The sequence below is a fragment of the Perca flavescens genome, chromosome 10, assembly GCF_004354835.1.
Source record: "Perca flavescens isolate YP-PL-M2 chromosome 10, PFLA_1.0, whole genome shotgun sequence".
In the NCBI taxonomy this organism is placed as follows: domain Eukaryota; kingdom Metazoa; phylum Chordata; class Actinopteri; order Perciformes; family Percidae; genus Perca; species Perca flavescens.
This window is the reverse complement of record NC_041340.1, coordinates 33,854,960-33,882,526: the sequence shown is the minus strand read 5'-3', so window position 1 is coordinate 33,882,526 and position 27,567 is coordinate 33,854,960. Positions and strand designations below refer to the sequence as shown.

General features: G+C 42.2%; 1 protein-coding gene across 1 annotated transcript in view; it reads right to left on the bottom strand.

Annotated features, from left to right (window-relative positions):
* Positions 1-27,567, bottom strand: part of aff2 (AF4/FMR2 family, member 2) — a 153,665-nt gene that overhangs the window by 29,095 nt on the left and 97,003 nt on the right. Inside the window, exons 9-15 of the mRNA XM_028588832.1 lie at positions 16,467-16,584; positions 13,470-13,572; positions 13,206-13,356; positions 11,780-11,946; positions 10,858-11,057; positions 842-1,927; positions 596-711 (exon numbers count right to left, since the gene is read on the bottom strand). Of these exons, the coding sequence (XP_028444633.1) occupies positions 596-711; positions 842-1,927; positions 10,858-11,057; positions 11,780-11,946; positions 13,206-13,356; positions 13,470-13,572; positions 16,467-16,584 (1,941 nt within the window). The remainder of the gene's footprint in view (positions 1-595; positions 712-841; positions 1,928-10,857; positions 11,058-11,779; positions 11,947-13,205; positions 13,357-13,469; positions 13,573-16,466; positions 16,585-27,567) is intronic.

Sequence of the window (27,567 nt, the reverse complement as noted above, 5' to 3'; positions counted from 1 at the left end):
TTCCCTTATCTCGTCGTCCCTCCAATTAGACATTTTCACATTATCGAAATGTTATGTTTTCTTCCGGTTTTACCTAACCCGCCAGCCGCATGATAGAAACATCATTAACACGCCCACTCGATCGCTGTAAATATTCCAAAAACCTGCTCCATGGCCTGCTCTGTTCATACATGGGACAATCGGACATTACACGGACTTTGTACTAGTGAGCTTGGCCGTTTGTCCAACTGTCCCTCCAACTGATTCGGACATATGCGTTCTCACACACACCTCCTGCAGGTAATGTCTAGATAAGTTCAGGGTTGCAATGCTTGCAAGAAAGGGGCTATAGTCCTGCCGGTTTCACGTTATACGTTATAGTCACGAAACGCACCAACAAAGGCAATGAAGAGGAAGACAGTTAGGAAGCAAGCAGGAATGTTAACAATGTAGGTTTTAAATGATTCCAAAATCTCAGCTCATTAAATGTTTTCTGAGGAAGAAAATGATTCAGCAGACTTGTTATAGGGATCAAGCATACCCACAATGTACCTAGTATTGTATTGTAAACGTTTGTTTGGCTGTTTAGTCCTGTGTACAGTATGGTACTACTTACTCTGTGGAGCTGTTCTTGTGGTTGTGTATTGGAGAGATGCAGGGTGGGAGGAGCAGACAGTCTTTGTCCAATCGCAGCTTCTTATTGCCGTTGACCGATGACTCGCTGTGGTCCGACTGGAATAAAGAGGGCAGAAAACGCAATATCTAAGTACAGTATTTACACTTGAGAGAGAAAGGGACACAGAGACACAGGGAGGTTGAGAGTAAAAAATGGTTAGGGACTTAAACAGAGAGAATCCCGTGCCTTGTGTTTCCTCTTGCTCTTGCTGGTGTGTTTCTCTGTTGGGACCACCATGTTTCCAGCTGCCTGCCTCCTGTGTTTGCCTCCGTTCTCTCCTCTCTCCATCCTCCCTGCCAGCCTGGGATTACTCTGCTCTTGTACAGGGGGGTTGTCCAGGACCCCCACACCTTGGCATACCTTCTCTCTGTCCTTCCCCGTCGTCCTCTCCCTCTCCCTCTCCCTCTCCCCAAGCCCCAATCTTTCTCTGTCCTCTCTGTCCATCTGCCTCTCTCTCTCTGCTAATCTGTCTCTGTCACCTTGCCTCTCTCTGTCCTGCACTAATCGCTCATTTTCCTCTTCCTGTTTCTCCCCCTTAGGTAACTTCAGCCTCTCTCTCAGCCCGGGCCACTCTCTCTCAGCCTGCTTCTGTCTTTCTCTCTCGGCCACCCCTATCCTCTCCCTCTCACCTTGTCGCTCTCTGTCTCTGTCCCTCCCTTCACTTCCGTCCCTTTCTGCCATTCCCACCATGGACCTTTCCCCCGAACCCTGGCCAGGCACCCTGCCGAGCAAACTCAGGTCAATTTTCACCCATAAACTCTGGATCCCTTGGTATTCCCTCAAGGGGGACAGAGGCACCTCGTGTCCGATGTTGGAAGGCGGGGACATGGACTCCGGGTCTTTGGACTGTCCTGCTAACCCTCCGGGATCAGGAACAGAAGTGCCAAAGGAACCACTTATGTTGCTAATGCTTAGCGAGTTACAGCTACTGCCGCTGCCGTTACTACCAGCGCTGATGCTACTGTTACTACAGCTGCTACCATTAGTGGTCACACTGCTACCGTCTTTGACTCGAAGTCCTTTCCCTCCGAATGTCCCCAGGCTCCCCACGCTGACAGCAGAGCCGAGGCACGGGAGAAGAGGCGCGTGCACGTGCGTGTTGGACAGAGTCTGTGTGTTCATCGCGGAGCGCGTCGCCTGGGGCGGCAGAGGGGGGTTTTTGACGGCTTCCTCTGCATCCGAATGGCACTCAGAGGACGAGGAATCTGTTTCGATGAATTCCCGGGACTTGGGTGTGATTTTGGTGCTCGGACCTCTGTGTTTCCTCTTGTCCTGTTTTGGAAACAAGAATGACAAAAAGGAGTGAGCTGTTTCCCCTTCTTCATGTCATCCCCTCTAGCAACTCAACAATATAACATCTAAAGCGGTCTGAAAATTGGACGATACATAAACAGTGATTTCGTATCGTGCTTGGTATCAGAATGCCCATTCAGCCCAAAGTCTAGTCATCCGTTTAAACTCTTAGGGCCCCATTTTAACGATCTCAGTGCACGGCGTGAAGCGCATGGCGCAGGTGCGTTTAGGGCGTGTCCAAATCCACTTTTGCTAGTTTGACAGTGGAAAAAAGGGTCCAATGCGCCGGGCGCATGGTTCAAAAGGGTTGTACCTAATGTCTTCATTAATTCATAGGTGTGTTTTGGGCGTAACATTCAATAAACCAATCAGAGATCATCTCCCATTCCCTTTAAAAGCCAGGTGCTTTTGGACCTTGGCGCATTGCTATTATGATGCCGGATTTTCACGTTATATTTTTATTTGTAATCTTTTGCATGTTTGTGTGCTGCTGCCCATCCCTGTGTGTGTGTGTGTGTGTGTGTGTGTGTGTAACAAGTATAGTGTGCGCGCGCTGTGCATAAGCCTAGGCGCATTTTACTAATATCCTGTTAAAATAACAATGAAATTGAATGAAAAAATGTACTTTAGACCAGGTTTGGTCAATGGCGTGATCACTTCCCACTGCCTCAAGATGCACCTGAACACACCTCCCTGTAAGACCAGCACGCCCATGGGCGAAAAAGATGGGCGCAGGTGCATTTGCTATTTAAACGGCGTGGGCGCTGGACGGGAAATTGACAACTGAGGCTCGGTATGGCCCCAAAGAAGAGTGGTTTTGAGCTCTTTTAACTTGATTTCCCAAAGTTTTCCCATTAATGTGAATTAATGTTGGAAATTTAGCACCGTTTTTTTGCAATTTCTGTGAAAAGGCGAGTCTCTGAGAAAAGACATAGCACACCATTCACGATTATTCCACACATTTTGATGTATTTGATGTATGTAGCAGCACATTGGCACGCTGAATAATTATTCATATGCACCGATCTATGATAATCACAGTGTCTGTTAATCAGGAAAGGGCACACAAAAACACACGTAACTTGTAATCTCTCTAGATCCACCACTATGTAAAATACTAAACTACTATCATGATGAAAAAGAGAGCTTTTTGCTATCCCAATGGAAGAATCTGGCTTGTAAGATGTCACTCAATACATTTTTAAGCCCCTGCGGAAAAAACAAAAACCTGCAGTTGACAGAAAGTGTAATCAGGGAAGCTAAAGATACAGCATGTGATAATATCATGCAAATTGGGCAGAACAGGCTATGTGTGAAGTGAAATGAAACATGTTTGACTGTCTAATTTTGTATGTCAGTGGGATTCACTGCACACCAGGCACACAACTGCAGCGCAGGCAGCCTGATGTTTGTCAATGCAAATTAAAACATGCCTTTTTCTATTTAGAATTATTTCTCAGATGTAACGGCAGAGTTTCAAAAAGAGAAAAGTCTCTCTTTATCGCAGATCATTCGACTCAAAGTTTCTCCTCACTGGTGGCAGCGATGGTTTTCAGCCTCGATTGCTGCATTGTGGGGCTGACGGATGATCCATCGGCGATGTTCGACAGCTATCGTGATATCACGAAAGACATCGTGGATGCCCCAGTTCACAAATCACACACCACAAATCACACCACCAACACTTTTTCTCTTGTTCTGTCCACCTTTTCTGTCTCCATGTGCTCCGGATGTTACACGCAAGCAGTGGTTCCCAAACTTTTTCTGCAGGGTCCCTGTTTTGCAAATAAAAAAACTTTAAACTGTAGTTTAAAAAAAAAAACATTGTTATAAAAGGTGCATTTGTTGGGGATTACTTACTGCTGCGGATTAATACAAATTGTGCTCTATAGATGATATAGATATATATACATACGTATATATATACTTACGTTTATATATATATATATATATATACACGTATTTGGCTTTGGCTACACACACAATACTTGTTAGTAGGATTGATTCATTGTTGGTTTTCATCTTTTGATAGGATTTGTTGATGATAAGAAAAATAAAAAATATCACCCAGCCTTATCCTATAAGTGAATAAACTGTCTTATAGCTGTTTGTGCATCCGCAATTCAACATCCTGACATTCGTCTTGTGTGAAGGATGTGTGGGAATGACGCACGCCAGCAAGCAGAACCTGCCTGTGTCTGTTTAGTTTATTTTCTTGATATATCTGCAGAGTTACAATTGCATCTCTGACCCCGTTTTGTAGCCGATCAAAATAGTCCCTCAGATGTTGAATGCTTGATTTTAGATTGGAAATCATCAATGATTGTTGTTTGAGACCAAAACAAGTAAGTCGCAGAATCGACATGAGAAAGCAACTACACAGGTGGACGCAGCCAAGAAATTACTGCCAACGTTCCACTCGCTTGGCAGACACGCGGCAGTTTTTCTCAAACTTTTGGAGTCATTCCAATGCATGTTGCCATCTGCATAATCCATTTTCAAACAAACGGCAGGTTTTCTTTTGTTAAAAAAAGAAAAGAAAAACTGTCCCCTGTACTATAATGGGACTGCTGACAAAAGCTATTCCTTTCTTGAGCAGAAGTTTCAGCAGTGTTTTCTGGAAAGATCTCTCACTGTCGACACCAACGTTAGCGGTCCTGCCAGCTGTTCTGCTCAGCTACGGCTGGCAGCGGATCACATGTCGTGACAGCACAGGCGGAGTTTTTCAGCTTGGTGCAGGTGTAGACTTAGAGCACTTGCTGAGGTGTTGTGCGGCGGTGGGAGCGTCACATAACAAACAGTCCATTAGTGCGACATATTGTTGTGTTATTAAACCCCTCAAACAAGTAAACGTTATATTTCACAATAACCGTTTTCCGTCAGCTCGTTTATAGATTTGGACGTTTCCGACCGCACTTGAGGGCAGCTTTAACCCCAGTGTCATCTTCCTGTTGACCATGAACTTCTTGTCCTTCTGGGACAAAATTTTAAATGATTATTATTATTTTTTGGATGTTTTTCTTGCTTTTTTCAACACTTTGTTTCATTAATGGCCAATAAACCTAACTTAAATGACATTATACCTAATTTTTGAGTTTAAAAAAGCAGAAATTATGAATTATTTTGACTAATTGTTAAAGGGGTGATATAATGATTATATAGGGTATTTCACACTGTTCCTTAAGGTCTCCTAATAGGGTATGTAACATTGGTTGGGCTGAAAATGGCTCGCTTGCTATTTTTTGGGCCCTTAAAGATGCAGTAGGTAAGTCTTATAAAAGTAACTTTCTGTCATATTTGCTGAAACTGACCCTATGTTCCAGTAGAACTACATGAATTATGTAATATAAAAAAAATCCAGCTCCTCTGACACCACCTACAGCCTGTAGTGCGATTGACAAAATTCCACCGCTCCCGGTTGATTTTCTCCAATCAGGGCCACAGGGGGGGGATCTATCTGCGTGTCAATCATTGCTCAGGCACGCACACGCATATATAGCTCCCCTCCCCCTTCCCCCGCGCACAAGCTGCAGAAAAGTTTCCCAAAACTCGGGTGATGAAGTGGCTTTTCAGAGGTGGCGTGAGCTCCGGGATTTTAAAGATCTGAAGAACGATGCTGATGTAGCCACATTTCCCTTCGACAGGTAACATAATTACCACGAATTATTTATCTTTCACTTGGTTATTAGCAGTCAAAAGTCCACAACGCTACGTTGGTGAGGATGATAGTAACGTTTGCACAATGGTCGGTCAGATATGATGCTGAAATGGCTAACGGTAGCCTGCTAGTTAGCATCGTTTTACTGTTGGTGAGTTATGTTGGTGAGTAAAGTTAACATTGTGTTAGTGTTTTAGTTATTGAAAATGTTGTCTGACATGCAGTTCTGTCAAACCCCCTTGTGTGGGAGGGGCTTAGGAGACGGTTTGGAGGGACTGAGAAGTTGTCATTGTTCAAATTTGTTGGCAAAGTCCTGGATCTTCACAATCTTACCTACAGCAGCTTGAACTACCCTGTGAATATGGGCCTATTTGTAACAAGAGCTTTTCTTCCAAATATTGTATTCTCATGAATATTTAGATGAGTTGCGCGGTGATTGGTTGAGCGAACCACATAATTCACTTCTGAGAGTTTTTTATGCGAGAAATCAACTATATAAAGCTCAAATATGGGCCGTTTTACGAAAATGTATGGCTAATTAAAAATTTGGTAAGACGTGTCGGACTTCATAAGCTCCACACAGTCTGACGAGAAAGCCTGGGATCCATAACCAGGGCAAATTTCGTCACAGCATGTATATCACAGCTACCGTAAGGTCTTACAAAGCTTAGCTAACACACATATCCATTATAAGATTAACTGGAACCTGTGGTAAGAGATTGTGGGCGTAACAAGCTCGCTGACCGCGCTCTCAGTCACACAACGGCCATTTAGCAGGAAGAGGGGAGGGAGAACATCGAGCTGCAGGTCCTGGAGCTCAGTCAGGGAACCGGCGTTTGGTAGTCCAGTAACCCAGAAACGGTGACTTTGCACGGGTTTGGAGCACTGTGGGCTGCTGGCCGTGACAGATCTCCATCTAGCTCACAGCAGGCCGGGCTCTGTGAAGGAGGACAGGCCCGGCGGCGAGGCAGCTACACAGGCAGCACCGGCCGCTGAACTCCGACATACAGTCGGACAAAATTTGCAATTAGCCATCAATTTTCGTAAAACGGCCCATATTTGACCTCCACGTACAGTACAGGCCAAATGTTTGGACACACCTTCTCATTTAATGTTTCCTTTTTATTTTCATGACTATTTACATTGTAGATTCTCACTGAAGGCATCAAAACTATGAATGAACACATATGGAATTATGTACTTAACAAAAAAGTGTGAAATAACTGTAATCATGTCTTATATTGTAGATTCTTCAAAGTAGCCACTCTTTGCTTTTTTATTAATAAGGAAAAAAATTCCACTAATTAACCCTGACAAGGCACACCTGTGAAGGTAAAACCATTTCAGGTGACTACCTCATGAAGCTCATTGAGAGAACACCAAGGGTTTGCAGAGTTATCAAAAAAAGCAAAGGGTGGCTACTTTGAATCTAAAATATAAGACATGTTTTCAGTTATTTCACACTTTTTTGTTAAGTACATAATTCCATATGTGTTCATTCATAGTTTTGATGCCTTCAGTGAGAATCTACAATGTAAATAGTCATGAAAGTAAAGAAACACATTGAATGAGAAGGTGTGTCCAAACGTTTGACCTCTACGTAGTTTATTTCTTTCATAAACAAGTCTCAGAAGTGAATTTGGAGGTAAAATAGTAGATGAACAATGTATAACATTTCTGAGATCTGCGTGACCTAGATTCAGAAGACTACCTGATCTCAGATCAGTGGTGTAGCCTATGTAAATGTTGGGGCGTGACAAAGAGAGAGACTAGAGCCAAATAAGGATGTTCATTGAGATTTGCCCGTTTTCAGAGGCAGTTTAAAATTTTAAAATGTCAGAGAAAGAAAAGAGACGAGCGAGATAATGACGATGACAAAATGTGATATTGCGATATCGATTATGAATATTTCGATATTAATTTAGATATTTTTAAACATATGTAAAATTACAAAAGTTATGGGAAAACTCATCAAAATAAATTCATAACAAATACAACACAAGGTTTACTGTTTACATATTGGACTGGTCCAACATGTTCTACTGGTTGTAAAGTATAAAATCAATAAAGAGAACAGGACACAACTTTTCGTTCGCCTCTCTGATTCGTTCCGTTTTGTTGTCTCTATCTATTTTTTCATTTACACTGTCACTCTGTTTAAATATGCACACACGTGGTACGTGCAGGGTGAAAAAATTTCAAAACGGCTTACTTTTGGCTTCGTTTGGATGGCGAAGCCGCATACGTGCGTATCGATGATGTCATCGTCACACCCCTAGACCTTTAACGTTATGTAGCTAACGTTAAACATCGCTAAAATGACGTAACGTTAACTGCTATGGTTAGCTGTTTATAAAGTGGAAGTAGACAACTTATCAACTAGCTAGCTAATCTGTCTGCCTATCAACTCCTTGAACGGATTATAGTAACTTTTATAGTAACTTTTTTTTTTAAGACATTGGATCATTGATGTTTGTTTGACTGCCGATATTAGCTAGCAGAGTTAACTTTGCGCGCTATTAGCTGTGCTAGCTAGTGCGCTGCAACATGTCCGATGGCAAACAGAATTGCAAAATAAAAAGCAGTCCAACAGCACATTATACAATGCAAACAAAGACACGTTTTCTTGTGGTGGCCTTTATAAAATGAGCAGTGGTGAAAGTTATTATAGTCTAGCATGTTATGATCGGGAGTGACTGAAAACTATGCTCTTCTTCTCCGTGTTTGGTGAACTTCTGTAGCAGAAACAACGCCACCTATAGGCCTGGAATATGAAGTAGCACGTTGAGTCTTTTACAAATGGATCCGTTTGGACGCACACTTTTTTTGACACAGTTCCAGGGAAGACAGAGGACAAAAAATTTGTTTTGGTACGTGTGTACGTGGCCTAAATAGAGGAAAGTACCTGGTACCACAAGTTGTTGTCGACATCAGATTATGTGCAATGCACCTCTCAGGTGCACCTGAATAATGTAGACTCAACCACGATACAACGGATGTGAAATGACAGACCTTCAGAGTTAAGTGTAATTTTTTAAAAGCCTCATAGTGGCATATGTGGAATTATTCTTTTGTCCTTTGTTTGATTTTTCTGAAGCGAAGTTGATAAGTAGGCATTAAATAATGAATTAAATGTGAGAATGAATCAAAGTGAAGCCTGTGAGCGTGATTGAGCCTCAGCCGGCTGTTGCAGAGGTGGCACATGTCAGGGTCAGGCACATCACTCTCAGGGCTGTTTCCTAAGGGCTCCTACACACTTCCTGCGTGACACGCGCGTCTCAGGCCCGGCTCGAGCCGCGGCGAAAACGCGTACATGCTAGAAAAAGGACCGACGCCTATTTTTCAAGCGTGTTGGAAGCGTTTACAGGCAAAATAGAATACAAAAGATGTTTATATGTAATTTTGACATGAATACATTTAATAAATGACATTTTCATGTTTTTGACATAAATGCAGATATAAATGTAATTTAAAAAAAAAAAAAAATTATTGATTTTCAACGAAATATTCTGTAGCCTATTTTGCCGTCAATACTGCCGACATTGTCTTTGCTGTAATCAAAATCAGTATATATTTATGTTTAATATGAAGTACGCTACTGCTTGAGTGCATTTTATCAATGGGAAACATCCATGTGTACAGAGCGCAGGCAGCAGCGCCGCGTCAGACATGTTTCTGGTGTGTAAAGACATAGAAAACGCCACGCAGCAGAAACGCCAAGCTCACGCCACGCTCACGCCACGCAGGCAGTATGCAGGAAGCCTAAGCCTGTAAGATGAGCGGCCGTTAGCTAGTTGTTGATGCCCCCGATGCATTTTTCTTTGTTTCAGTATTATGACTGGCAGTCTGTTGATTTCCCTTAGTTTTTTTATTAAGCATTTTTTTTTTCAGAATGACAGCATAAAAAAACACAAAGTAAATGTGTTTTTCAAAGCAAACAGATGTTATGATCGGAGACACCGGGGTCATAAAGTTCAAATAAAGATCAAAACATGGCACATCCTAAAATAAATGGAGTATGTATCTGGAGTATGTTGTGTGAATTGGTTCCCTTCTTTTCTTCGTGCGTGTGGATTCATCTCTCTCAACTTTACTTCTCTTGAGTTTCATAAAGTCAAAATTTACAGGATTTTTTATGACTATGGACTTATATAGAAACTACTAACAATATCCTGTGGAGTCTTTGTTGACAATGACATTTTGACCTACTTTTGTTTTCATTTGAATTTGGTGTTATTAAAGCTTTAGTGCCATTGCCAAATGAGTTGCTACAAAGCTAATTAAGACCAGCTCCACACAACTCTCTCAGTATTTCTCAGTATGACTATGTTCAGAAGATTGTGGCATCCGGCGATTGTCGCGCAGAAACTCGAGATAATTCCCTCTTCTGAAGGATCCATCATGTTTTTTTGATCCTCCGTGTCCTCCTTGGCTACTAGCACCTGCGTGGAGGAGGTTGGGGTGGGGGGGCTTGTATCACGTGGACGCGCCAACAGCTTTGTGGTCATTGCTTTGAATTCCTCATGGGGCCAGAAACTACGCACTATAGCTTTAAATTAATTTTATTTAGAAAAACACCACTTTCCCTATTTAATGATATTTTCATCTTCTGTGGCCATTCATGATGTTATACAATCCTCCTTTTCCATTTGTCTACTGTACTGTCTACATTATGACTGTTTCTTTCTCTCCCCCCCCCCCCAAAACTCCCTAATCTTCATAAAACCACAGAGTGTTCACTCATTACAGGTTGAGACGACGGTCGATGGTTTCAGTTCTCTCGGACTCCCTCTCTTACTTTCCATATTTCGATTAAATCAGTCAGTGTTGAGCCATAATAGTTGTGTAATAATACAGTTTTCATCCCGTGGAATTTTTATGGCTTTGACAAATCATCCGGAGACAATAAGGGTGTAGCGATCATTACAGGATACACGGACAGTGTTACGTGTGTGCAGCACTCGGTTTCTTTGCATATTCCAGATGTTGATGACGTGAAGTGTCCCAAGGTGCTTGTGTCATGCACTTCTTCCATGAGGAAGTCATGTGAATGAAAAAGGGGATTGTTGGATTAGCATCCTAGCAGTCATAAATAATTACTGGATTCATTTTGAGAGATTAGTATTATTATGAGCGACCAAGCCATCACTGAGAAGAAATATGAAGAAACTCTCTTATGTAGAGAGTTTCTTCCTCCCCCCCCCCCTACACACAAACTCACACATGTGCATCCCACACCCACCAAACTAACCTGGTTTACAGTGACGGCAGGTATTGGCACGGGGGTTGGCTGTAGAGCCGCTGGTGGAGTCACTGTGTTGCTGTTTGAGTTGGTGGCACTGCGAGGTTCTTTCCTGGGGGCGGTCTTCCCACTGGGGGGTTTGCTTCGTGGCCTCAGGGGGTTTTGAAGCTCCAGGGGGAGGCAACAGGTCCTTCTCCCTAGCTGCAGGGCTGCAGTGAGAAAAACACAAGGACGCGTCACAATCCGTGGGGGGGTGAATGTGCATTAAAATGAAAGAAAACTACAAGACAGCATGAAATAATTGAAAACAGCATGCATTCTAGCCAAACTTGTTTGGATGTAGCCAAACTTGTTTGGATGTGGAAAGCTTCAAAATGGAAAAGGGGAAGGGAAGAGAGAGAGTAAAAGAATAAAAAAACCAAGCTAGGAAGTCTGTGTTTTCCTTCCAATTAGCCTAACATCAAGCTGAGCGGCCAGGTTGGCATGGCATCTACTCAATCGGAGCATTTTTCACAACAGATGTGGGAGTGACAGTGTTCAGTGGATAGCTGCCAAAAAGCTCAGTGATCCACTGGAGCCTCTGTACGCTCTCCATACTAAGTGACAGTGTTGCCTTAACAGTAATTGTAATCATTTTACCAATAACAAGTGACATGTAGCTTGTAATATATAAGTTAATAGTCAAGAAATAAGATTTGTTCTTCATTTTAAACCCATGTAACTCCTAATATTATTTTACCTTTCGTATTAATTCTGATGTTTTGATATTGTATGTAATTTTTGTTTGGCTTTTTTTTTCTTTTTTTTTCTTTTTTTCTCTCTCATTCTTTCCTTTTTTTTTGTATTTTACTTTAGGGGGGGTTGTTGTCCTCCCTCCCTTACCTATGCTGATTCGTTCTGCTCCACGTCTGGCTCGGATTATCCTCCACACTGTTGGACCTCTCCGTCCGTCTGGGCTGTTTTTTCCCCGTGGTGATCCTTCTCGGGGTCGGGACCTCTGGCGCTGACAACAGGCCCGGTGACATCCTCATCTTTGGCCTCTGGCCCTCCCCCGAGGCCTTCTGGCTGAGCTTGGCCTTGGCCTTCTCTCTGCCTGGGCTGCAGGAAGCAGGAATTGATTTGTCTTTTTATGGTTAGAGACACATTTTTGTCAGTTGTTGCCTGCAACAGTGGTGGAATGTAACTAAGTACATTTACTCAAGTACTGTACTTCAGTACGAATTTAAGCTGCTCGTGCCACTTTGTACTTCTACTCAGCTACATTTCAGAGAGAAATATTGTACTTTTTACTCCACTACATTCATCTGACAGCTTTAGTTACTAGTTACTTTACACATTAAGATTTTTGCACACAAAACACACGTAGTTTATAAAATTTGATGTTTTATTTTAAATTAACCCCTTAACGCCGACTGCAGCTAATTTGCATCAAACCCCTTCCATTCCGACTGCAGGCGAGATAGCGTGTGTATTCCCCCCAATGCCGGTTTGTTTACATGCGATACATACCTAGGAACCTTTTGCATGCACTGGTTTCTCGTAGGACCGGTCGGAGTGGGAGATACATCCGGTTCACATAAGCGAAATTAACCCTAATCCTACCCCTAACCCTACCCCTACACCTAATCCTACCCCTAAACCTAACCCTACCCCTAACCCTAAAGAAACTACTGTCAATGTTAGGGAGTCGGAGAGTGTTTCCTTTCTCTCTTGCCGTTGTCAAGATCCATGTATTTGTCATTTACAGTTTAGAAGTTCTAACAACTTTGTGACATGAATGAAATCTACTATGTGTATTATTAATTTTACCATTTTGTAAAGAATTTTACCATAATGCCTGTTGTCGCTAATTTGCATCATACCTAAATGTATATCTATTCCATATGCTATAGACAAATTAACAATCTCAACTTAATTTAGCATACGCTTGGAGCCAGAAACACACATAATATTTTGTTTATATAATTGTGAATAAATTCAGGCGTCAAGGGGTTAAACTACCCATCGATGTACAGGAGAAATGATCAGACGATCAAACACTTGATTGACAGAACTGTTTGGATTGTTTCCAGCTTCTAAAATGTGAAGATTTTTCCGCATTAAGTAGTTTTACGTTCAATACATTTTCCTGATGATACATACAGGTACGTTTACTTAAGTAATATGTTTAATGCAGTTTAATGTGGCATTAGTACTTTTACTTAAGTAAAGGATCTGAATACTTCTTCCACCACTGGCCTACAAATTGACTGATCCTTCTGTCAGTGTGGAATTCATTCATTTACTATTTCATCCAACAGATGTATTTAACAAAGCTATTTTTGCAAATTTCCAACACATTCAGTTGTAGCTCCTACCAGAAGGCTCCCCTTGTATCCTTGTGTTCCACCGCTGGTGCAGCTGGAACAGGGGTGCTGCTGGATCCACAGGGCTTGGTCTTGGCGGCCGCACCCACTCCTGGTGCTCCATTCCCTGGAGAGAAAGTCCCCGGACCCTGGGTAATGGAGCCTGGCCAGAAGACCATTGGATCAGAAAATGTATTCCAGATCAAAACAGATTCTTTATTTATTTTTTTATTAAATACCATAGTTGACACAGTAGATGTACCCGTCCCTACCAACCTGTGCCATGTTCTTTCTGTGGGGTAACCAGGGGTTTGGTTTGAGCTTGGACCTTGTTCAACCAGCTGTCCAGTTGCCACTTGTTGGCGGAGGGGGGCTCAGGCTACATGGAAAAAAACTTCAGAAGTCAATACACAACACCTCCATTTTATTAAGATGGTAGAAGTCTCGCATTGCAACATGTAGCCTGGAAAAACCCTGACGAACTTCCGGCAAATTTGAGATTTGCTCTGCACGTCAGTTTGGCCATGAGCCCATTCAAGCCCATTTCCAAATATTCCAAATCGATGCACCAATCACAACCGTTGAGGCGGGCTTTACACGACGATAGCACAGCGACGGCGAGCGGCTTTTTGTTAACATTCAATGTGACGGCCACCGAAGCGCAGCAACCCGTTGATGCCGCCGTCGCTGCTACGTCACCCGGATCGTTGCTCTGATTGGTTGAAGGACTATCCAATTGCGCCCAGAGGCATTTGAGCGGCATCCGTTGGTGACGCCCCTTTGGAAGTGAGCTGTGAATGAACCTTCCCCAGACCCACTCTCAGTTACAACTGATAAGGGTCTGGTGTCACCCAGGCTTTGGAACATGTGAACGTTCAAAGATTGTTTTAGTCGTGCAACAGAAAACTCTGATTGGACAGATAGTCTAGCTAGCTGTCTGGATTGACCCTGCAGAGATCTAAGGAGCAGTTAACCATAGTCTTCAGAAATCACCAACACAAAGAAAGCAGAAGCTAACGGACATCCGGCCAAAAAGAAGGACATCCGGCGGAATTTCCGGCGGTAACGGAGCAATCCCGGAAGTGGAAGGTCGTGGATATATAGACTAGGATGGTAATATCTATAGTGCCACTGTCATAGCAACATAACGTTTAATCTGAAAACCTCAAGGGAAGTTACAGATGTGACTTTCTTTGACGTTTTACAAGCAGTTTTTTTTCTTGTAGGCAGATTTTTTTTTAAAATGAGATCTGGAAGTAGCTCTATTTATTCCATTTATGTGTTGTGTTTTGGATTGTTTTAACATATCGTTGCATATGTGTTATGTGCTACTACATGGTTTTCTTCCTCTTTTTCTGCATGTCTCTCTCTCTCTTGCTCTCAGTGGGTATGACTGCATAAGCCTTTGAATCCAGGCAGGGTTGAGTCATTAAAATAATGTGATAAATAATTGTATAATTCAGCTCTCTGCAGTTGGAGTTTTATGGCTTTTAGAACACCGCCCAGAGACCGTGGGAAGAGACCATTTAACGTACAGGCAGTCAGACACACTCTGAATAAAATAGTGGTGAATCAGAGTGAACAAAGAAAAGCCAGTGAAAGTGTCTGTCTCTTTGTGAAATGTAAACTAAATCGGAGGCACTTGTCAGAGCTGGAGACACATAGGACACTGTGAATATAGTTTAGTGCCAATTGTTGAATGATTGCTTCATGATTGGGATTTCTGTAACAAAAGTTAATGTTACCTCAAAACCTGACTCCAGTAATGATTGGTTTTCTCCGACCTGGGGCTAGAAATATGCAGATGGCAACTGGTTTGACTTTTTATTGAACAATTGGTAACATGTAAAATTGGTTAATTATTTTCTTTTAAAGATAAATCAGCCTTTATTTTGACAGGACAGCTGAAGACATGAAAGGGGGAATGACATGCAGCAAAGGGCCACAGGTTGGAGTGGAACCTGGCCCTGCTGCGTCAAGGAGTAAACCCGCTCTACCAACTGAGCTATCTGGGGAAACCCTGACGAACTTCCGGCAAATTTGAGATTTGCTCTGCAAGTCAGTCCGGCCAAGAGCCCATTCAAGCCCATTTCCAATTTTTCCAAATCGAGGCACCAATCCCAACCGTTGAGGCGGACTTTACATGATGACGATAGCGCAGCAACGGCGAGCAGCTTCTTGTTTACATTCAACATGACGGCTACCGAAGCGCAGCAACCCGTTGATGCCGCTGTCGCTGCTACGTCACCCAGATCGTTGTTCTGATTGGTTGAAGGACTATCCAATTGCGCCCAGAGACATTTGAGTGGCGTCCATTGGTGACACCCCTTTGGAAATGAGCTGTGAATGAACCTTCCCCAGACCCACTCTCAGTTACAACTGAGAAGGGTCTGGTGTCACCCAGGCTGCCAACTGAGCTACCCGGGCGCACGGTTATATCCAATTTTAAGTTGCGTGTTCTCGTATTACTAGAACTATCTGCTCGGTGCTAATGTATATCAGTGCTGGAGTATGATCTGGCTACACCGCTTATCTATTCTGTGATAGGGGGAAAAAACGCTCTGGCTTTTAAGTAGTTCTTTAAACACAATCACAACCTGGGACGGTGCTGTGCCCCGGATGCAGCGACGATGCCCTTGCAAAATAGATAGTGGAGATATCGGAAAGGGAGGGACATCCGGCGTGTAATTAATGATTAATGATTGTGGTGAGGATGTGCGTTTTGTTTCAATGATTATGATTAATTACGCGCCGGATCGTTATCTCAGCAATGTACATCTGTAGAGCCAGGCTAATGAATGAATGAATTACTGCAATGTGATGTAACACTGAGACAGCTGCTCAAACATACAAATCTATAGACATAATTACGGTGTTTGGTGTTTTAAGCCCCCAACGTCATCTTCCATGCAGCGCTGCCTGGAAGGCACTAGGATTAGGCAATGGTTAGGGTTAGGTGTCTTGAAGTAGACAGTCACAGCGCTGCCTTGAAGTCGACGTTGGGGGCTTAAAACACCATCGAGCCATAATTACATACAAATATACACTTATTTTTTACATTTCGCAATCCGTTACACATAATACGGAATATTATAATTGCATTAGAGATTTGTGACATTTGTTACACAGCTGTTTCCTTTTATAAAAAACAATGAATTTGGCTTGTTTCTTCACGTAAAAATAAAAGTTTCCTTAAGTTACACATTCCATGCATTTCATCCACAAACTCATGTTATTCACTGTGTGCACACAGAGTTTCACCTGTCATCCTACCTCTGGAGTGTGTGTGCGGGAGGCCCGATTGTACTCGCTGTCGCTGGAGCTGCTCTCTGATTCGTCTGTGTCCGACTCGGAGCTGCTCTCTGATTCACTGCTGCTCCCCGAAGCTCCACTACAGAAGGAAGAAAGAAAGATTTCTTGTGTTTTATGTGCTTGTATATGAAATTATTTGGAAAATCAAAGGATAATTTCTTTCCAAATCCATTGTGACAAAACCACCAATGGACACAAGTCTATTTGTAACATGAGAGTATTCTGTTCCCCCTCTCCTCCGCAGACGATTTCACGCACTTGCATGATGGCCGTACAGCACATCGAGACAATGAACGGAACATAGAAACTCATTTGCACACCAATATTCACTCACATGCACATAAAATAACTTATAATCAAACTAAGGTATGTAGGCCAACAGTATTAATGTATAAAATATCAGAAATGAAAGTGAAACTAACCACACAATTTGTCCGACTAGAAAAGTTGTGTCCTGCGACAGGACTCCAGTATGTTTGCTATACGCTATATTCATATCAGGAATGTTATTTATGTGACTCATTTGAACAGAACATGACTGTTCCTTAATTGTATTATTTTCATAGGTTGGTTCGAACCCATAAGAGGGGTGTTGGACAATTATTTTTGATTTATTGATGTGGATGTTTGGTTGAGAACCATTCTAATATAGTAGTCAGTACATCTGCTGTTTTTCTGGTGAATGATATATTTTGCTTTACTTTGAACCAACTGGTACCTGCGAGGTAATTTTGTTTTACCTGTTCTTTGGATTAAAGAAGCTGAATGCTGGCCTAGTCATCCTGGGTAATGGCCTATCACTGCATGTTGTGGTTACAATTTAATAAGTATATGTATGAATCTTAGTTATACTTTTATAGTAAATAATTGAATTCCTGCCTCACATAGCATACAACTTCACAATACTGAATTTCACCTACCAATCAATTGCTAGCTACTGCCGATTTCTACATTAAAATGCTTTTTCATTTAAAAAAAAATATTGTTTTGCAGTGGAGAACCTGCGCGTTTCTAGTCAGTTCACAACCCATTGTTATAGAAATACTCTGGACGACTTCTGGATGCATGAAGGTTCGGGAGACTTTATTGACTCATACAGAAGCATTTATTGAACTCGATCGAGGATAAATGAGCCACAAATTACAGTTTAACCACAATGTGTTATCCTGTAGTGCCATCCCCAACTCAACTTTGAGGTTTCTCTGTCTCCCCAAGATGCATATAATATCTCTCGCTCAAGCGGTCAAGTTTGTTATGCCAAGATATTGATGGCGCCAAAACAAAAGATGCTCACCTAAAATGCAGTGGAGTCTATCCATGGGCGATTCTAGGATCAGACCTTTAGTGAGAACGTGACACGGTGCCTCGCAAAAGTGTTATACCCCCCCCCACCTCAACCAAAGGTGAAAGTCTGGCACAACCTCCTCACAACCCTTTCTAACAGGTGCATCGGAGAACAACACACAGGATATTAAACCTGTTACAAGCCCTTTGAACCTGTAATTGTTTGTCCTCTGTCACTAACTAACCTCTGTCTGTGTGCAAACTCTCACTTGAAGCACTAAAATAGATTTTTTTTAAAAGCTTTGAGCCTCCCTAAAAGGGGTCTAAAATCTCCAATGAGTCTATCTTTCTCTGGGATGTACTGTATGTTAAAGTGTGTGAGGCCCCCTTTACCCTGTTTCCACCGTCCTCCAAAAGGAGACCTGGAACAAAACATTCCATTACCACGCAGCTGCCTAGACTCCCTTAATCTGTAGAGACACAAACATATATTCATAAATGAACAGATTTGGTGATTAGAGTCTGGCCGAATATTCTCGTCCCCTGGCGTGTGACCAAGGAATGCCCGTATGTTGTCCAAGTTATTATTTTATTTATTTATTTTTATTTAACCTTTATTCTGTCTCTTATCCCTTTTGTCTCATCATACCACGACATGGTGTTTCTGCAAATTCCACCACACCCACAGCATCTTACTCCCCGCACTACCTGCTGTTATTTCCTGTGGTAACGTTGCCAAGTTGGCACAACCTGTCTTGTTGCTCCGAAAATCTCCTCTACGCTTCAGCCCACTTAAACAAAACACACATCATCACCACAAACGTAAAGCCAACACATTAATCTCAATCATGGACTTGATTTAGAGGCGTGGGGAGGGGGAATTATCTCCAAAAAAAACGTCAAGATCATTCCCTCGTCTACTCCAACTGCCTCAATTAGCAGAACGTATCATCAAACTCTTAAGTAACACAGAACTCTCACTAAGCTGTATAAATGAATCTCTGTTATCTTTGTTTATCTGTTCTGTCTCTCATTTCACCAGTTCTTAAAAAGGATAACAATTGCCAGCCACCCTGTCATGGTTTCAATAAAAATGACACAGAATATAATAAATGGCTATTAATGAATGCATAAACACAGCGTTTTGAACCTGATTAATTTGCAATTGTCTCATTCATGTTGCTTTGGTTGGCCTTGTGTTCATCCATCCTTCCACGGTGCTATGAAATGGCCTCCTAGAAGCAACACACCCGCTCGTCCCAACTTAAGAATACACACAAACGCACACACACGCACAAATTCCAATTATGTGAAGTTCTGTGGGTGTGTGTGTGTGTGTGTGTGTAATTTCAGATCAAGGCTGCCATCACAGCAGGCACCAATCTGTGTGAGCAGTCAAGCAGCAAATCCATCAACTGTTCCTGAGGCAACACACACACACACACACACACACACACACACACACACACACACACACACACACACGGTGACAGATACTGTATAAATGCAGTGTCCCCCGTTTTTCTTCTATCATTACTCATCTCTTCTCTTTGTCTCTCCCTCCTGTCTCTTTCAATTTCAATTAAATTGTCACCTGACTTTTCTCTATTAGCAACACAGTTGAAACAATGTTGGCAAAGCATCGAGTTAATCTCCACGTATACGTGTTTGTATGTGTTTCAGTCTTCCCTTTGCAGACCCTCCTCCATGCAAACACTGCCAGTTGTGTGTTTGCGAATTAAAGTGGCTTCATAAACTGTTAGATTTAGATTCAGATTTTGCTAAACAATGCAAAGTGTCTACAGAGAATAGCAAGATCTTGTCTCTTGGAGTTTGAATTTTTTGTTTCATTGCCGTTCATTGCCCTCTACTGTCATTAGCCTCAAGTTTTCTTTCCGGCTTTACAGGCACAAGCTGGAAAGAAAACTTGACGGGCTAATGACAGTAGAGGGATATGGGAGGGCCTGAAGCAGATTACTAACTATACAAGTACAGCGCCAGTGGTCAGTGAAGATCCAAAGCTGCCTGACAGGCTTAATGAGTACAGATACCATGTCGATGACATCACACAATCGATGACATCACGTAACCCCAGCCCTCCTTTTGTAATAGAGGAGGATGAGGTTAGGCTCCTACTACAAAGGCAGAACTGCAGGAAAGCTGCAGGTTCTGACCTTGTATCCTCCGCTACTATCAAGCACTGTGCAGATTAACTTGCCTCAGTCCTCACAGACATATTTAACTGGTCTCTGAGGGAATGCATGGTCCCTCAATGTTTTAAATCTGCTGTCATAATTCCTGTGCCCAAAAAAAACAGCATTAGTTGCCTGAATGATTACAGAGCTGTAGCACTAACATCTGTTATAATGAAAATCTTTGAGAGAATATCATGTAAACATCTGTCCAATGGGGTCAGGTTAGACCCCTTCCAGTTTGCATACAGGGCAAACAGGTCCGTTGAGGATGCTGTATCCCTATGTCTCCACTCCATTCTACAGCACCTGGAGGCCCCAGGCAACTATGCAAAGGTCCTCTTTATACATTATAGCTCTGCTTTTAATACAATTTTACACAGTAAACTTTTTCAGAAACTTCAACAAATGGGGGTCCATATTTCCTTATGTCACTGGATCTTGGATTTCCTATTGCAGAGAACACAAGTGGTCAAAATCAGTAATAAGATCTCTAATGTCAAGCACATTAGTACTGGTGCCCCCCACGTGTGTGTTTTATCACCTCTTCGTTGTATACTAGTACATCGCATACTGATTCTGTTAAAATGTTCAAATTTGCAGATGATACAACGGTGGTGGGGTTGATTTCTGGGGATGATGATGTTGCTATAGAAATGAGGTCCTCTCACTGATTGAATGGTGTTCCAAACACAACTTAGAGTTAAATGTCTCCAAAACTAGTGGTCAACTTCTGCAGAAGCGGGAAGCCATCCCAGCCCTTGTACATCAATGGAGTAAAGTGGTGGAGCGGGTGGACAGTTTTAGGTTTCTAGGCACAACAATATCATCATCTTTAAAATGGGATGATAACGTTACCAACATTACCAAAAAAGCCCATCAGAGGCTTTTTTTCTTCGCCAGTTGAGGAAATTTGGGGTAGCATGTGAGGGGATGTTACAGTTCTACCGAGCCGCCATCACGAGTGTCCTTACTTTTTCTGTTACTGTCTGGTATGGCAACTGTCCAGCAGAGGTTGCAGCCGGATAGGATAGTCAACAAGCTTAAAAAATCATTGGCTGCAAACTCTCCCCCATTTGTGAGATCTACGAGGCCCGTATTCACCGGAAAAGGCCTAAAGATCCAAAAAGATGAGACTCACCCTGCAAACTCCCTTTTCACCATCCTCCCATCAGGGAGAAGGCTGAGAGCTATTAAGACAAGAACCTCCCGCTTTCTCAACAGCACATACTGCAGCACCATTAAATCTCTAAACAGCTCTCCATCTCTGTACCAGCACCTCATGAAAAAAAGCTTCCCCTAAGGTGCCTGTATAAATTGTACATTTCTTCACACCGGTTTTCTATTATTACTTTTTATGGCACCCATACTAGCGGTATTTTATCTATTTATTGCAAAGTTGTGGATTTTCGCTATGCATTCAACGTGTCACTTTAAACTTGACTTCTGTTATTTTAAGCCTCCTGGACTTTCATCCAGGTATGTAGTGATGGGTGTCCCCTTTTTTATCTGCCTGTGTTAAGTGTGATCCCATGTGGGATACCATATGTGTATATATTAGCTCTATGTTTTTTGGTGTTGTGTTGATGTCCTGTCATGAGCACACTGAAGCAAATTCCTAGCAACTTGCACCGAGTTATATGGCAATAAAGTATTGAATCTTGAATCTTGTTGCCGGCTGGTAAATCAGCATCGCACTAAAACAAGAACTGTAATCAGATATATACGATTTCCATTAAGGAAGTTACTGCTCATTCCATTCAGCTTTCTCTCCAAACAGGAAGATTTAAATTTCTCTCATTCTCATTCCTTCTAAATAACCTGCAGGCAAGGGGAAGGAATTACAACAGGAGAGCTAAAGACAGGGTTGTAAGAGTAACATCTGTCATGTTAAGATCTGATCATCCTAAAATTGCATTTATTCACTGATTTGTTTGCCACTTAGGGAAAACACAAACTGTAAAAAAAAAAGAAATAGATTGCAGTGGTTTCCTTAAATACGAATTTACATAGTCAAATCTGATCGGTGAACTCTGTTTTTTTATGCTCATTGATCAATATTCACATTTACGACCATTTCATGTGGTTATAAGCTTCATGGATGGGCATGAAGGAGAATGCTACAGCTTTTAGGATGAGAAGGCCATGGTCATCTACTCATATGACGGTAATGTGTTAGCGTGGACAGGACCCCTGTCTCTTTTAATTCCTCTGGGAGTCCTGTTGTGAATGCAAACAAAACTGGCATTTCTTGCAGGGATGCACCGAATCCAGGATTCGGCTTCGGATTCTGCCGAATATTGGGCTTTTTGACTGGGTACGGTTTCGCCCGAACCTTAGAATTTTTTTCCACGGAACCCTACACTTGCACTACGCGCGCTACGCTGGTCGACGTAATGACTAACCCTAACCCGTTGATTACGGGAAGGTGTTTACGTAGGTGGACTGTTCAGTGCAGTAGGCTGTGAGAAAGTGAAAATGGAACTCGTGAGCAGAAAAAGTGTTGTTTGGCAGTACTTTCAGTAAAAAGAAGGCCATTCAAGTCTAGCTACATGTTCAATTTGCAATGCCCATTTGTCTCGTGGCGGCGAGGACCCTAAACGATACACAACATGGCCGCTGTTAAAACATCTGCTTGTGAAACATCCAAAAGAATACGAGTTGTGCATGAAGGACTCTCCAGACAGCAGCCAAAATGCAGCAACTTCAGGTACGGCAAAGGAAGGACAGTCACTGTTTACTTCATTAATGTGTTTACTGTGTTAATGGACTGAAGATGGTAGGAGGATTCGGTATTCGGTTTCGAATTCGGCAGAATCTTAACCAGTGGATTCGGTATTCGGCCGGACCCCAAAAATCTGGATTCGGTGCATCCCTAATTTCTTGCCAACACAACTTTTCAGGTCAGGTTAGGTTTAGTTTAGTAGGATCGTGGTTTGGGTTAAAATACTAATGTTGGTGGCGTTAGTTGAGAATGTTACGTAAGGAAGATTACGTAAGAAAGTTAACTTAAGTAGCCCACATAAGTTAAAAAAAAGTAAAAGTTGGCATTTGGTTTTACACAGGACATGAAGAGCGCTCACCCGGGTCAAAGTCCTGTGTTGGTGTGACCCATCCACCACCCAACCTTGCTCCTTACTCAAGAGTTTTGGTCTTTTATTACTACTCCCTACCCTTGTAGCTCTTACTACATCATTTAACAGCACCGTAGTTGAGCAGATGCTCTGAGAGTCAATATTGACACGGATGATAAGGAGCAAAATTAGCATTTATTCTGTTTTGGTCCCTACCAAATCAAGAGAAAAATGTGCCACCTTTCACATCAAACAGAGTCATTGGAGCTTTGGTTGTTTAAACATACCATGTTGCCATGTGCTTGTTGTAGAAAGGAATAATACAATTTCTTTGGTGGTTAAAAAAAGTGTGTTTCTGAAATCACTCGTATCAAATCAGCCGTAAAATGACAGTTTGAGACATTTATCAATCATTATCAGGAAGTAGTGGAAATACAAAAGATGCTACTTTCAATGTTCCATTGTTGGAATTTTGGAGGGCAATTGCACACGCACTTTAATTCAGATTTGTCCAATGATCTTGGGGGGTTGTTTTAAAAGTACAATATCTATTGTCACTGCCTAAAACGCAAACAAGATGTAATCCGGCAAGTTATACTGTATGTTAAAGTCACAGAGATATGACATTTCTTGGATCAGGATTTGTCAAACACTTTTATTAATTCATTTAGTTTTGTTTTTTTTACAGTGAATAGCCTGTTCATACATGGATGGATTACTGGAAGACGACGATAGAGATGCCAGACAGATGGCGATAAGAGACATATCCTGGACTTATGTCTAGGGCTGTTTTTAAATGTCCCTTATTGTCTTTAAAGCATCTTTTGATGTATAACTAAAGAGAACCCAGAGTCATGTGAGTCAGCAGCAGCTCTCTGTTGTAGAAGAGACTCATTACCATTCTTGATTGAAATCCAAAATAAGATATCGACCAGCCTTGGGGGGAACAACTATAGTATGTAACATTTTTTCTTAAACTGACAACATTTTGAATGGGCAAACAGTTGGAGCCAAACTATTTACAAATGTTGTATGGTTGTTGAGAACAGCAGCTACTAAGTGTGTTTCCATCCACCTGTTCTTTTGTGAATTTTTAATTTGTGCATGAAAAAAACAAAAAAGTTAAAATATAGTCAGCTTGGCTGAATAAAAGCAAAATGCCACAATAGAAATACTTTTGCTCCACTGGAGAGATGAAAAGTAGAGGCAGACAAAAACATCAGATCTGTGGGATGCAGCCTTTGTCTCCTAAAAATGACGTTCCCATACAACTAAACTGTATTCTCAATGACGTTTCGAGGGAACCATATTTTGTGCTGGATTACAATTTTGTCTTTGGCGTATCAAAGTCCGCGTAGGGAGGAGGTCAGGGGGATGGATGGGTCAAACTAACACGGGACTTTCAACCAGGAGACCGCTGTTCGTGTCCCGTGTCAATCAACAGTCAATGTTGACTGATTTTAATTTACGTATGTACTTTAACTTACATCATCATGAACCCAAACCATCATCTTTTCCTAAACCTAACCAAAAAATGTAGTTTTAATTCACAGGGTTAACCGCACAATTAAAGCTGACTCCGTTTCATAACGTGTGCCTGTGCGTTACGCGGTACGATGACGAGTCGAAACAAACGTAATCCTGGACAAAATATTAGTTTCACTCGAAACTAATTTATTGAGAATGCAGTTTAGTTGTATGGGAATGCGAGGGTTGTGTGATGAGGAGACTGTAACCTTCTTCTACAAACAGAAACACAATATTTCCATCGTGTTTTCCAAATCTTTTTTATTCCTTTCAGGTTTGACTGGTGCTCTTTTAATTTCGTCATCTTTGATGCGCTTTCTTTTTCTGCAATGGTTTAATGGCAGCTGACTGGAGAATTAGCGCCACCAACTGTTTGTCTCCATCAGCCCAACTCCTAATATTCACATAATCGTAGTGGATGAAGAAATGCTTTATTTTGACATAGGCAGGCCATAGCCAGGAGTTTAGAAATACTGAGGTCTCAGAACTTGGTCTCGGTTTTCCATCTAATTACAACCAAATCACATTTCTATGAAATAATAAGGAAACTTGACCACAAAATAAAGTGTTACCATTTAGTTTCCAAACATAAATGTCTAAATGTTGTTTCAAAGCCTGCTACTCAGCAAACAAGTCTGGTGAGCTAAACATACCAGCTCTCAAAAATACTGAATCAACGTGTCTGAATAACTGCATAGAAACTCCCCCCAAGGCCACCAAACCGCTCAAAGATTCGACTAAATATTACAGAAGAAACAACCTCAGTGTGCTTAATAGCAGCTACAGCCCTAGACAAACATTCAAGAGTTAAGTGGGCACTTATTTTTCGATCAAAAAAAGCATGTATAACAAAAACTAGCACTTCTTTTAACTGGATGAGAATAATAACCATCTGGGGCTCTCCTCCACAGAGTGTGGATTGATTGAGGAATGATGTGCAGCCTAGTCTAGACAGTGCATCACAGATGCAGTCGCCTGCCTCTTATTGTGCCACCGTTTTAACTCTGAGAAACAAATCACTTCCCCTGGTGGGCTAGCCCACATTTTTGATACGACATTTGGCAAGAAATCAAGGTGCGAGCAAACATCAACTGCTTTGTGTGTCTGCTTTGTAGAAAGGTGCTGTTCTCACTTGTCATTAGAGCTGAAAATGTTAGATGAAATAGGATTTCTGGGATGGCTGGGCTTTGACAACCCAGTCCTCACTCCTAACTAGTCAGATACTGACGCTTTGTTAGTGGCTCTCAGCGTCAGATACCAACGCTAAAATCGCCCTTCAGCGTCTGTACCGAACGCAACGGGCAGAGCAGCAGCTCGACCGCGGCGCTGGAAGGTGACGTGGTATGAAGAGCTACAACGGTAGCGAGCAGTATGAAAGAGCGAAAACCCGCCTAGGGAGGTTGGTTGGGGTGGTGGATGGGTCAAACAACACAGGACTTTCACCCAGAAAAACATGGATTTGTGTCCCTTTTGTGTCCAGTTCTTGTCCCACGTGTCAACGAAAAGTACATTTTGTAAATGTTAAACGCTAAAATCACCCTTCAGCGCGTGTGTGTAGAACGCACCGGGAAGAGCTGCAGCTACAGAGGGTTTGAAGATGGCGTAGCACTAAGAGCGACTACGGTAGCGAGTAGTATGAAAGGCCGAAAATCTGCATTAGGAGATTGGTTGGGGGGGTGGATGGGTCAAACAACACAGGACTTTCACCCAGGAGACCGAGGATCGTGTCCCGCGTGTCACGTTTCCTAAACCCAACCGTCCCTTTATTCCCGCGTGTCATGGAAACGTAAGTCCACCAACGAACTTTTCCTTAACTTAACTGCATCAATAGTCCCGACCAAGCGCATTTATCTAAAGCGCGTTGATATGACGCTAAAGGAGACTTTTAGCGTCAATAACAAGCGTCCATATTTTACGCGATGGGAGTGAGAACGTGTTGGAATGTCTAAATATGACGCCAAAGGGCTTGTCGCAAGTCCAGAGAGCGTCAAATATTGACGCCAAGAGTCCCGACCAACTTTTTGAGTGACTTTTTGCGTCAAGAACAAAACGGCAATTGCCCAACTTGTCAAATACTGACACTTGTCAGTGTCTCTCAGCGTCAGCTATCGACAAAAAAGTTGAAGAATTACGCCAAAGGAGTACTCCGTGTCAATTATTTCTGCCAATAGGATTTACTTTGGAAATAATCTAAAGCCCCCCCGCATCTGACTGAGATGCTAGGAGACCGACTTTTTCCGCCAAAAGCTACCTTTTGCATCAAAAGGCGACTTTCTGCGTTTATGACGTGCTGGGAGTGAGACTGCGTTGGCTTTGTCATGTATGACAGTGCATAGCAGAATGTACAGTATGATAAGTCTGCTGCACGTAATTCTTTATTGGCTGTCTTATTTACAACATGAAATGTCTCTTTGACTTGAGAAAAAAAACGCCAATGGGTTGTACATGCTTTGGTAAATCATGCGAGGCACATTTAATAAATTGGATGGTGTTCTTTTTATTGGATTTTCATTTGCCAAAAGATAAGACTGACTGGAAGCATGAGACTAGTCGCGATGGGAGCGAGAATGCGTTGGAAGTTAAAGGAAAGCATGAGTGTCTTCTTCCTCTCAATGGGATTTTCAGTTGAGTGCTCTCTAGCCTATATTATTCTGGCAACACAAACACTATGTGCTGGAGGAAAAAGATGAAAGGAGATGAATATGTGTGTGAAAGCATTACATCTGGCTCGCTGTCCTTTCTTCCCCCCCCTCAGAAATCCGCCATCAGCCGTTGAAAATAACTCGATGCAGTAGTCAGTGCCAAATTAAAATGCAACGCCAGCTGGTGCAGACTGACAGACCTTAGCTTTATACTGGACATTTTAACTAAATTCATATGGATTTTTGTTAAACAAAGTACAAAGTTAAAGGTGCAGTAGGTAAGCCTTATAAAACTAACTTTCTGTCATATTTGCTGAAACTGTTTGAGTAGAACTACATGAAG